This window comes from Danio rerio, chromosome 8 (assembly GCF_049306965.1).
Source record: "Danio rerio strain Tuebingen ecotype United States chromosome 8, GRCz12tu, whole genome shotgun sequence".
NCBI classification, from domain to species: domain Eukaryota; kingdom Metazoa; phylum Chordata; class Actinopteri; order Cypriniformes; family Danionidae; genus Danio; species Danio rerio.
In genome coordinates this window covers 42835210-42848868 of record NC_133183.1, presented here as the reverse complement: position 1 = coordinate 42848868, position 13659 = coordinate 42835210, and the positions used below count along the sequence as shown (strand labels likewise).

General features: G+C 34.6%; 1 protein-coding gene across 1 annotated transcript in view; it reads left to right on the top strand.

Annotated features, from left to right (window-relative positions):
• slc15a4 (solute carrier family 15 member 4) overlaps positions 1-13659 on the top strand; it is a 163327-nt gene that overhangs the window by 105420 nt on the left and 44248 nt on the right. The window contains 1 exon segment of the mRNA NM_001320529.1: positions 6331-6489. Within this exon segment, the coding sequence (NP_001307458.1) occupies positions 6331-6489 (159 nt within the window).

The window sequence follows — 13659 nt, the reverse complement described above, 5'->3', positions numbered from 1 at the left end:
ACAAACAGCACTTAGAAAAGGTCAACCATGCCTTCAGACAGCTATAAACACTGTAATAGAGCAGCCACGTTCCTTCATCTCCCTCTCTCTCTTTCTCTCTCCCTTCTCTTTCTCTCTCCACCCCTCCTGCCTCCACATCTCCTAATGTGCATTTGTTTCAGAGCAGAGTGAGCGTGGGATTGTGGGATGGGATTAGATGATCTCTTTTTGCTCCGTTTGGTTGAGTTCCTCCTTCTTCTTTTAAGCTGTTTTAGCCTTGTGCTCGATCTCCCTCTCTCTTTCTCACACACATGCACTCACGCACACACTCGCTATCTGTCCATCTATCACAGAAGATTCATGGCCTAACCAGGCTCAGTAAACGAGTCTGACAGTTGTGCCCACAAGCCATAATTTTAAAAATGACAAGTTTGAGACGCCATGAAATTATCAATGTCAGCCAGCAGGCAGCCACCACTCAGGGTTAAAAAAAAAGATTTGATCTTCCTTTTTTTTGACGTTCTTTCTACATCCCCATATCTTCCCAAACTACTTCATCTTTTCTTCCTCCCTACTCAGCGTCCTCCCAAACTGCTTCCCTTTTTATATTTTTCTTTCGTTTCTAATGGCTTCTGTCAGTAAATATTTAGGGATGTGTGCTGATTTGGGCAGCGGAGGAGGTGTTTTCTGACTCACTCTGTTGCCAGACTGTCTCTAAGTGTTGTGGATGTAGAGACTCACCTCCAGACATGCTGAAACAACCAATTTGAGCTGATGTCTCCAAAAAGGTTTTCTTTGTAAGAATATACACCTTTTTATGTACATTTGTTTTCCTATTGATTTCAATTAAATTAAATTCATCTGTGTCAGTTCGGTTTTCAAAGTTCAGTTTAGTTTATTTTAGTGTGGTTTAATTTTCACTGCTGAAAGTCCAAACGCTGAAGAGCAAATCCATCGATGCGCAGCTCCAAAAACAAGCAAGCGGATTTATTAACTTAACACTCAAATTTATTTCTAAAGCCCTTTCAAACAACCACAATAGCTATGAAATAGAGCTGTGTGATCAATTGAAATTGTATTAAAATCATGTTTTGAACATGCACAGTTTCAAACCACCTTATAGCATGACTTTCCCACTTTCCTCATTTGAACCAATCATAACGCAGTGTGCCTAAACAGAGTGCAAGAACAGACTGAGCTTAATGACAAATAGCCTGCATAAACAGATCATAAGATCAACACAGGAGGACTTGGTGCCAAAAAAGTCAACATCTGTGGTGTGGGATTACTTTGGATAGAAAAACACTGCTGTATTACAGAATCAGATCATTTGTAAGACGTGTCAGTCACATATCGCATCTAGCGTGTGGAAAGTGCGAAGTAGCGTGTGGGAAGAGGCGCGTCGCTTCCTTCAGCACTCAACATGCTTTGCGCTCGTGCTCCTTTGTCATTGCTCAGCGACCAACAACCATTTTCACAAAGGATGACAAACTACCAAAACATTGCTGCAGGTCCGCTACAAGTTTTGTTCATGGAGAAAATGAGAAAGCACTGCAGTGTTTGGGTGTTCTGTGTTTTTCTGAGATAATTAGTCTACCAAAATGTGTAAATTCCATACAAAGTATGAAGCCGATCGCTCAGTTCTTGTTACGTGATTTGCGGTGCGCTTGCAGCATTCTGAAAGTAGAGATGTTTTCAACTGGGTGAGCATGGAATGCGCACGCACATCACTTCCAATAAGCCGCACGCCTTCATTGGAATGAACAAACTTGTGCATGCCAAAATACACCACATGTGAATGGACTATTGCACCATAGCGTCAGAAAGAGGTCTACGATCTACGCATGGCGAAAAAAAAAAATCTGGACACATACAAAAGTACATGCAACTACTTCTGACATGGTCAAACAAAACACACAGTAGTGTATTTATTTGTTTTGCCATAGGTCTGTTCTAGAGACAATTTGTTACACCTTTACTAGGTGATTTTTATGTAACTTTTTGCTTTAAGTCTAATTTTAGAGACATGTTACAGGTCTTTGATAAAGATGTAAATGTTTTCTTTTAGAAATATGTTTCAGATTCACACTGTAAAATGTCTCTGTGTGTGTTTTAAAATTGTGATTAAAATCGAAATCACAATATTGTTTAAGAAAATCATGATTATTGTGGTTTATTTTGCCCATATCAAACAGTTTATTTTGCCCACATCGCACAGTCCTGCTATCAAAGTTATTTACATCGAAAACTAAAGAAAATAAGTGTGTTTTCAATGACCTCCGAAATGTCTGTAAAGTAGGAGATGTTCTTGCCATGGATGTAGAGACTCACCTCCTGACATGGTGGTAAAACCAACTTTAGCTGATGTATCCAAAAAATGTTTTCTTTGTAGCGATATACACTTTTTTTTTTTTTTTTTTTTTTTTTTTTTTTTTTGTAGTTTATGCAATTTTCTGTCTTATAAGATACAAACTCAATACTCAACTCTTATTTAAATCACTCGCACTTGATGCTTTATCTGTGTCTGGTGTGATAGCACCATTAGAGCGAAGAAGGGTTGATGTTTACTTTCGATACGTTTATTTTACTCGATTGTTGGCATAGGTTTTTTTTATTAGGTGCATTTTCAAAATTGATGTGCATCTAGATATGTTTATAAAGCATGTCTAACGCAGTATTCTGAAATGCTTTTTTTGTGTTTTGTAGGGATATTGAGAAATAAATAATATGAACATTTAATCTCAAATAAAACTAAGCATAGGAAAGATTTTTTATATATATATTTTATATATATATATATATATATATATATATATATATATATATATATATATATATTGACATATTTATATATATATATATATATATATATATATATATATATATTGACATATATGATATATATATATATATATATATATATATATATATATATATATATATATATATATATGATATATATATTTATATATATATATATATATATATATATATATATATATATATATATATATATATATATATATATATTAACAATACAATAATATATATATATATATATATATATATATATATATATATATATATATATATATTTTTTTTTTTTTTTTCTGGAGACATAATAAGCAAAATTCTACTTAACATTGTTTTTGATCATAATTATGTGCATGTCTGCAGTGTGTACACAACTCTTTTATGGTTTGTCTATCCTCATCATTTGATGTCCCATAAATCATAAACAGTGTCTCCAAATGAGCCATTCAAGAATATACCAGCGTAGGAGGCTGTAAACAGTCTTCTATGTTTATCTTCTTTTAAGATGATTTAACAACACTATTAATGTAAGAAATGGATTGGTATTATGTCTGCTGAAGTTAGTCAGCCAAAAGCAGTTGGATATTACACTCCTGTTACTTTAATGCACAGATTATATGTGATTCCTTTTCCAGTCGTTTACATTCACAGATGTTATTTGACTTAACATATTGTGCATTTGACAGTTGAAAGTGTGATGTGCTGTCCGACAACCAGCTTTCTGAGCAAACACATCATACCCTTTCTCAAAAAAATGATTTATATATAGCTCCAAAATGCGTAGAAATAATAATAAACTTCTGTGGTGGAAAAACATGGCATCAGTTTGACTCTAGTAGAGAGGCTACTGAAAGACCAACAGATGATGTGTTTTTGGTGGAGTATCTAAAGCACAGACTGTAAAGGTTTTCTGGAAAGGGAGTGGTTCGCAATAGCAAATTTGCTTTCAAAGAGGCATAATAGAAGTGTGTTTTTGCTTTGAGCATTTACAGAATCCATGGGGTATGTGATGTATAAAATCACAGACAGGTTATGATATATAATAATTAAATAACATTTAGTAAGGTCCCCTTTAAATGTTGATCTAATATGAAAAACACTCCAAAATAAATAAATAAACCAAACCAAGTAAAATAAAATAATTGATTCTAAAATAAAAAGTACAATATAACTACATTTTGATGCATGAATAAAGTAAACCATATAACATGTTATATCCTTTTTAATGTGTCTATTGATCTGTTTTGTTTATTTATTACATTTAGAAAGAATTTACTTTTATTTTTGTTATATTTATTTTGCATATCAGACTATGTATTAGATCTGCAAAAAATATAATTTCAGCATTGATATCGCAATGTGTGCATCCAATAGTAACAACTCAATATAGGCAATTTTGAATCTGAATTATTGTTAACCAAAAGCTACAGAATTGTATTTAATTACTGTATTTAAACAAAATGTATGCGATAAATTTATATAAAAAATGTTTTTAGATTTAGAATTTTTGTCTTGTTTCTAGTCCAAATATCTAGATTTCAAAGTGAAAACATGATTATTTTGCTTACTTCACTGGCAGATAATTTTTGTGTTTTCTTTTTCTTTTTTTTTTCTTTTTTTGGGGAAACCTCTTAATTTTGACATAAAAGCAACTTAAGTTTGTCTTATTTTTTCTGAAGTTGAAACAAAACAATATTTTTAGTTGATATAAGAATCTTTTTGATATTTGGACTAAAATGAGAAAAAGCAAAGTAGGAATTAGCATCTAAACAAGTTATGGTAATTAATAAACTTAAATTAAATTGAATTGAATTGAATCTAATCAATCTGAATTTAATTGAATTGAAAGAAAAGCATTTTTTGCATTGTAGTTATTCAATTTCTGTGTCTGGATACTGTTGAACTCTACAAAATAAACTGTCCAATAGAGCTATTCAAACCAGCTTGTGAAGCTGTATTCATATTTTTAATATTTATCACAGAAAACTAAAATATTGCAATATCAGACTTTTCCAATATTGTGCAGCCCTACGGTATATACAATTGTTTAGCACTGCACTCTTTGTATTTAAGTAACTGCCATCCTTTTAAACGCAAACACGCATTTCTATGCAAATTGCAAACTTATTGAATTGATAAATAGTTTATTCGCATCTTCAGTTTACATTTAAGCTGCATATCAGGTTAGATCAGGGGTTCCCAAACCTTTCAGCCCATGACTCCCAAAATAACAATTACAGTGACTAGCAACCTCCAAATTTCTCTAAGGTGGTTATAAGTATATAAATGTTGCACGCACAACAAGAGGCCTATGTAAACACGAGTGTATTAACGACACAAAAAAAGTCCAACAGTTTAACAATCATAGGCTATAATTTATATAGTCATTTATTATAAATATGTTTATTAATATTAACCTCACCTAATGAGAGCGGTGGGCACAATGATTTCAACACATGTTTAATTTTTGAGGCCGCCACGCAAAGATCATCGCCAATGTTAAGTTGTTGTCTGTATTTATTTTTAAAGTATTTGTTTGCCATTAAGACGTCAAAACGTTTAACATCAGGCTATGGAATCAATCTGTGTTGTTAATCTAATGCACAATCTAATCTAAATGAGTAAATCTACACAGTATTTAACTGTATAAACTGTATTTTACTGTAGGACAGTTATGCATTAAGTTACTATATTTTAAACGTGCATTGTGAAAATTGCTGTATACTTTACAGTAACTATATATTCTACAATAATTCTGTAAATACACATATAGCAAGATAAATGATGTAAATGTAAATACAGTATTTTACTGTGATCGATTTACAGGCGAACTGCTGCCAGTAAGTTACTGTTGATTCTACAGGAACATGTTAACAGTGTATAAAAAAAAATAAAGGTTGATGGCTTTTTATTTGCATGCTTTTTTATGTAACTATTAACAGCTATTTTTATCTTAAGTGGTTTATGGATAAAATATGGTAATTCTAATAGTTTAACCAAAGTTTATTTGACTTTTGGGGGTCCACCAGGGGGTTCCGAGCCCCACTTTGGGAACCACTGGGCTATATAAATCCATTTATTTAGCACTGCGCTGTGCATATTTAGGGGTCCATCCTTTCTATACATGCATATATTTAGCTATGTGCTATTTGTATTTAAGTTACTGCCGTCTGTTTAAATGCAAGCACACACTTCTATGCAAATGTGACTTATTATAGATTGCATCTTTTACCAGAAAGTCAGAGCTGTTTGTCTGCTCTTTAATTCAAAAATATAGAAAGCCGTGCAAATAAACAGTGCTTTTAGTGCAATTCATTATCACTGAATCCCTGTCTGCGAGCACTATATATATTTCTACATGCAGAGGGCTTTTTAAATGAAATCACTGTTGCACATCATTTTTTTTCCTCCCAAAAGACTATGCTTTTGTGTATGTGAAGCGTAGAGTGCCTAGGATGCTTTTTCAGGTTGTAATCATGCATTCGAAGCAAACTTCAGACTTTCATCATTGATTTCTGCATCTGCTTGTGTTTGTAGGTTTGGAGTTTGCCTACTCCGCAGCCCCTCGCTCCATGCAGAGCGCTATAATGGGCCTGTTCTTCTTCTTCTCTGGGATCGGCTCCTTTGTGGGATCCGGACTTCTAGCTATTGTCTCGCTCAAAGCCATCGGGTGGATGTCTTCACATCAAGATTTCGGTAAGACTTGTGTGAGAGCATAAGAAGGTAGAGCAGCATATGTGAATATTAAGATCTGTAATGAAACAGATGCCTGGGTTTTGATTAGTGTGTTTATTTATATGAGTGTGCACATGAATATTAATGCGCATGTGTGTGAGGGTCAGGTTTTGCTGCAGCGAGTGGACCAAATGTCCCCATAATGATCAGAAAAGCTAAAATTAGCTATATTGCGAAGACCTTTGAGAAACAAGGCTTGGTAAGCATACTTAATTATTGACTTAATGAAAATGGTAAATGCAGAAAGGTTTGTCTGAGGGTCAAATTGGGAAAATAACACTATCATTTTGCACAGTTTAAAGTTTGGTCTTCTCTTTTAAAAGTTCCTGGAGTTGGAGGTCTTCTACATTAAGTTTAAATGTGTCCAAGGTCAAAAACATATTCATATGCATTACAGAAGCATCTCTGTTCTTACACCAGCTATGTTTCCATCCAAATATGCTATTCAGATGTATGCACAAAACTGGAATATCGCATAAAACTTATTTATTAGATTTGGACTAAAGGACTGATTCAATCTAATGAGTCAAAGAGAACAAAATGGTCGCTTCCAGATAAACTGGTGCAGATATCACAAGTAAAAATGTACTTTGCTTTGGTAGCCAAAACCACTTTGGGTTTTTGTTCTTATATAATTAGAAGACAAAGATGCATTTTAGAGGTGTGAGACTCCTTTTTGGGATTCGTTCATTCATTTTCTTGTCGGCTTTGTCCCTTTATTAATCCGGGGTCGCCACAGCGAAATGAAACGCCAACTTATCCAGCAAGTTTTTACGCAGCGGATTCCCTTCCAGCCGCAACCCATCTCTGGGAAACATCCACACACACATTCATACACTACGGACAATTTTTTAGCATACCCAATTCACCTGTACCGCATGTCTTTGGACTGTGGGGGAAACCGAAGCACCTGGAGGAAACCCACGCGAAGGCAGGGAGAACATGCAAACTCCACACAAAAACTCCAACTGAGCCAAAGTTCGACCCAGCGACCTTCTTGTGTCTTCCTGTTGCATAGTTTGATCTTTACAATTGTTGGGCTCTACAAAGAGCTATAATAAACAGCTAAAGGTAATAATAATAATAATAATAATTATTATTATAGGTCACCTAAAAAAGATAAAGCCTTTTTCAAGCAATTTGGCACTCTTAAGAAACGCAATTTTAATGTCATCTTCATTTTCCTAAGCCAAATGATGTTCAAATATCCTGAAAATCGATGACTTCTATGTTCCGTCTTGATGAATGAAATCGATAAAGAAAGATGGTCCCTGATCAGCATTCTGTTTAGATGCAATTTATTGTAATTATGCCAAGAGGAAAGAGGTCCTATAGCTTTCAGCTCTCGCTTGTGTCAGAGATGAAGTGACGCGGTGAGCACACATGCTTGATGGATGATGTGTGTTTTATGTGTGCGTGTACACGTCCAGCAGCTTGAGTGCAGTCATCTCCAGCCAAACCTTAGGGGTGATTGCTCATTTGGTCACTTTTTTGACTGTGCGTTTGTTTATTCGTATACTCTGCCCATTTCAAATTGTTGGAAGTTGTTGGACCTTTGAATGAGTAATGAACAGTAAGTGTGGAAGGTTTAAGAAATAAATCAGCATATGCATATAGCAAGCTTTGATGAACTGTGTATTTTTTAAACGTTCAGATCTCCACCATTTTAGAAAACTATTTTGAATTGTTTTCAAAATGAATATGCATAAGTCACAGAGTAGAAGTTTGCTTAGTCGACTGTAATGCAACTTTAAGATTTCTCTGTATTGATCCAGATTCAAAGGATTCAAATAATAATATTGGATTAATCTTAAAACATTATCATCTATTGAGTTAAAACAAGGTATTTTTGTATTATTTATGTTTTTTAATAGTTTTAACTCTCCAGCACTAATCATTAATACATATTCATGTGTTGAAAATATAGATCTATACAATTCTATTATGGACCCAAATTCTATTATTTTTCCATTCAACTTTGGAATGGTTATGCTATATATATATATATATATATATATATATATATATATATATATATATATATATATATTTAACATATGCAGTTAAATTGTTTAATTAGCTATGAAACAAATGCAATTTAGCATATAACAGTTCTCAAATAAAATGCTCTGTGAAGTGTGCTTATGTCCTCATATAGTAAGACAGCTAATGCTTATAAAACACACATGCATGCTTGAGTGTATAGTTGATATTATGTTTCTGTGGTTTAATATCCTCTAGTCTATTCAATGTTGTGTTTTTCTTTCTGATATTGCGTTTTTGTGGTTTAATATTCTGTAGTCTAATCTATAGTCTACGTATGTTTGATTTAATCATCCAAATTGCCAAATTCCATGACAAGTCTGGAAAACACCGATTTGATGTTACAGAACTAGCTAAAATCCAATGAAAACAATTGTGTTGTTGCCCTAAGTCAGCTGCATCTGGTCCTGTTTCAACCAAAAATCTATGCGTGAACACACCAAATGATAGCTTACTGAAGACATACAATAACCCCTTTCTCACACAAACACCTTACCAGAAAATTACCTGCTATTTTTTGCCTAGAAGAAACAGAATTTGCCAGAATGCTGCTCTGTGTAAATGCAGAAGGAAAATTGCCCCCCAAAAAAGAGCGTTCATGTTCAGAACGCGCTGATGTGAGATGCCTACTCCAGCCAATCAGAACATTCAGATGCGTTCACATCTGTGCTGTTTTTGAAAATAAAAGCCTTTGATTATTTTTTCCAGACACATTTAGCTGCTAGATGTTAGTCGATAATGTTTCTACGCTCTTTCTTAATGCCAACTGTGGAAAAAACTATGTATTAAATACTTATGCTAAACCGCTGTTTGTTTATCTTTAAGCTCTTCATCAGTTGCTTGACGCGTGTGCACGTGAAGTAGCCGGTGACCGTATATTATGTACATCTCCACAAGCGAAAGTGTTCCTTCAAATGTTTTTATTGAAGTTGTTTACAATACTTATCCATCCACAGAATTTGTAAGATCAAAATGTGAAAACATTTAACTGCAGTTAGCGCTTCTACCTTTGGATGTCTCTGGAAACAAGCTGCTACATGAACACTAAAGCTCTAAATACAAGTGAAATCATCAACAAAAGCCTGACCCCTTCTATGTTTACATTTACATAGCAGCCATTTAGAAGTTGTTTCTGATTAATGATGTCAGAATTTACCGTATTTTGGAATGGATGTGTGAATGGTCCTTTCTGGAAAAAAATCCAGAATGTCCTTGTCTGTGTTTAGCGGTAAAGACGTTCTGGAAATTTTCTGAATATTCATCAGTATCACTTTCATCAGAGTGAAAAGGGCTAATATCTCTAAAAATTATTATAAGTACATGAATAAAAAGTGCAGATTATTCAAATAAGGCAAATAAGTTGATAAACCATTTGTAATGGTGTACACCTATTTTGCAGCCAGTTTAGATGTCATTTTGTACTCTCTGAATATATAGTAAAGCTTTTCTGAGTCATTTAGTGTAAAGAATGCATTACTTAATTTTTCTCTTGCTCTAGCTGCTGTGCGAAAGTAAATCAGTCTTAAATATGCAAAATGCATACAATTAATGGCAGCTTTAGAAACAAAAAGTGAAAGCCAAAGCCAAAACTTTTTATTAGATTTTCCACTGGTTAATCGATCATGGATGTTTGGTTATCTTGGGCAGATACAAAAAAAGTGTAAAGAGATGATAATAGTATAAAAAGTGTTGGGCAGCCGTTAACATTCCTGGATGGCCCGCTATGTGAGAAGTGTGTGGCCGGCTATGTGTAGGAAGCACTGCACTCTGTGTCTGCATAACTTTGCATTCACACCGAAAGCGGTGAGAGTGTCCAAGGTTGCTCCAGCCACCCTGGCATCAATGCTGTTTGCCTTAAGCTCCGGCAGCGCGAGCGTCAAAATTCGTGTCATTGATCTCGTATTTAAAAGGGCCGTTGCAGCACATCAGTTACATTCCTGCATAAAACATGCTCTCTAGCATGAAAATGGTGCACACTTCTTATCAAATTCATTAAACAATGGAAGATCAAGTTGCATGTGTTGAGGCTGAGCTCCACTTAATTATCCAATATTTCCATATGTCTGTTTTGTATTGTCATGCGAGATTCCCGCTTTTTTAAAATATATATATATATATATATATATATATATATATATATATATATATATATATATATATATATATATATATATATATATATATATATATATATATATATATATATATATATTAATGCACATCATATACATATATATATGCAAACATATATATTAATGCACATAAATATATTAATGCACATCAGTAACTCGCCAGTAACTTATTTAATGCATGTTCCTGTAAGAAAACATTGTAAATAATTGAAAATCTGGCGACCGCAATAATCAAACCCTTGGAAAAACTGTGGTCAAAACCAAAGTTCACAGATCTGTGTTCTATGAACTCCTCTGAAGCGGTGGACTTCTACATTCTGATTGCTTGCCGCCGAACCGCGTCATATCGCATTACCATAAAGTTGACTTGATTTCAACTCTCCTCAACGGCTCTCCGGCTCTCTGTGAAAATGAATGAATTCCAGCTACTTTGACGCTCTCGCCGCTTATATATCTTTCCATGTCTACAGGTGGCAGTTGAATGTATTGTCATTTCACAAAGGCAAACCAGAACAAGTGCTGCACACAGTACATGCCATTTTCACAGTACTTCTCACTCGCCGCAGAGGGGTTCACTCAAGGAAATATGTCTGATAATCCATATCATTTGCAAATATTTAACAAATAAGACAAAACGACTGCCAGTTTTTTTTTTTGTGTTCCCTCGTTAGTTGTGTCTTTTGCTTGGTTTTGTCACCTCAAGTTTTTATTCTTATGCTCTGATTTAAAGCTAAACAGCTAATCAGAGTGCGCTCTTTCACCTATGCCAGTTTCGATTCTACACATTGAATCAGGCAAACTCCCTCAGACATGTCCCATGATGGGAGCCACATGTGGAACACACCAATCAAACTAAACTGATGGAAGCCCAATGACAGTGTGGGCCGGCTTTTACATGAAATTCTATTTTTCTGACAATCTTTTTTTTCTAATTCTGTTTAATTGTGTTGTTTTGGGGTGTATTTTATTGTTGTTATTACATGCGTTGTCAAAAGCAGTTTCATATTGTCCCTGGCACATTTGAGCAAAGTAAACTTCTGAAATGCCAGCAGAATGAAAGCAACACCTGAATGCCAGGTCTCATATTATAAATGTGCACACTAATTGATGGTCATGTCAGACGTACACCAGAATTGGTTTGTAAATCTGTCCCAGCGGGAACGATGAATAGCACAAAGGAGACAGTAGATGGATGGGATTTCCATCGCGATGGCAGTTCAATGGTCCAGATGTACTCGCACCCAATCGTTGTATGTGAGGCAAATGAACAGTTTACCCACAAACCGCCTCAGCACCCATTAATACAGCACACTCAGACAGGTGTGAGGCATTTCAGCTAATGGCAGCGGTGAGAGTGCATCTACTTTTAAATCTGTCCCTCTTTTGCTCCTTTTGTTTGGCAAGCATATTAGAGTGGGCTTTAATATGAATTATATGACTCTTTTTAGAAGACTTTTTGCCACAATTAGGGATTGCAGACAGAGGACAGGACAAATTGCAGATCTTTATTTCTTCTTTGACACTTTGAAAGAGCTTTCAGCGCCTATAAGCAATTACTTTATGGTATATTTAGAGTACTAATTTAATTTTCTCTGTCTGAATGATGAATATAGTCTACTTCTAGTTCTGATAAAGTTCAGAATGCACACGATAGGTGAGCAATGGCGCTAGTTTTTGTTGTTTGCTCAACATTGGTGGCTTTTCTGGAAACTATTGCAGAAGGAGGAAAAAGTGAAAATCAAGTATATTAGAAAATGTCAAGGTCAAAATGCACACTGGATGTAACGATTCAGAGCGAGTCAGATGATATTTGATAGGAATATGTGACTCATGATTGGGATGTTGGAGGAATCCATGCAGAAAAGAGCAGTGTATGTTTTATATGCATATATTGCATGCTTAACAGAGATGAACAAGTTTGTAGCCAATTAAGCTAATACAATGATGAATATTATTAATTAATAATAACAAGTTTTTACTTAATTATGGATATTTGGGTTGACTTTATTGTTAATGTTAGCCGAACTAAAAGTACATTAAATTGAACTGTTGTCAATTGGAGCCTACATTTTATGTGTCTATTAATTCAAAGATCAATAGACCAAGATCGGGTCTAGAAGAATAATTAATCTTACTACTTTAACGGATTAGGACAACTTGTTGCTTTATCTTTGAGTTCAAGTAACTTGTTATGTGTGTAAAAAAGCTAGTGATCTACATGGGCTCAAAAATGGTAATAAAAAGGTAAAGACAACACATCTATTTACAAACATGCATATATTCAAGAGCAAGAGAGAGAGAGAGGGAGAGTGTGGGGGAGACAATGAGGACAGGGCCCATAATCTAAAACCAATCATTAAAGAACATTTAATCACCTTGTTTTAGCAAAATGGAATCATAAATAGCTCTTTTGTCAGAGGCGTACGCAGTGTGTGCTGGCTTGGAAGTTTCTGATGAGTGGTTGCTGGTCCTTCCCCATTTTGATCGGCTGATCTTTTTTTGATTAATCGTGCAGCCCAACCATACATCAGCATAGAATACATAGCCATATAATCTACTTTTCAAAGTTTTTTTTAATGTCATGTATTCTACTTCTTGCACTTTTTATTTAGATTTTTTATTGTTGATTATTAATGGTAATGATGACAGCAACATTTATTTTGGCTGCTGTCATAAAAAAAAAAAAAATAAATAAAAATCTTCCATGAATGTGTTCTTTCACTTTAGACCAGGGGTGTCCAAATTCGTTTCTGGAGGGCCGGTGTCCTGCTGAGTTTAGCTCCAACTTGCTTCAACTGCCAGGAAGTTTTTAGTTTATCTAGTAGGAGCTTGATTAGCTGCTTCAGGTGTGTTTGATTAGAGTTGAAGCTAAGCTCTCCAGGACACCAGCTCTCCAGGACAGAGTTTGGACACCCCTGCTTTAGACTTTCTATCCTGGAGATGGTTATTATTTGTT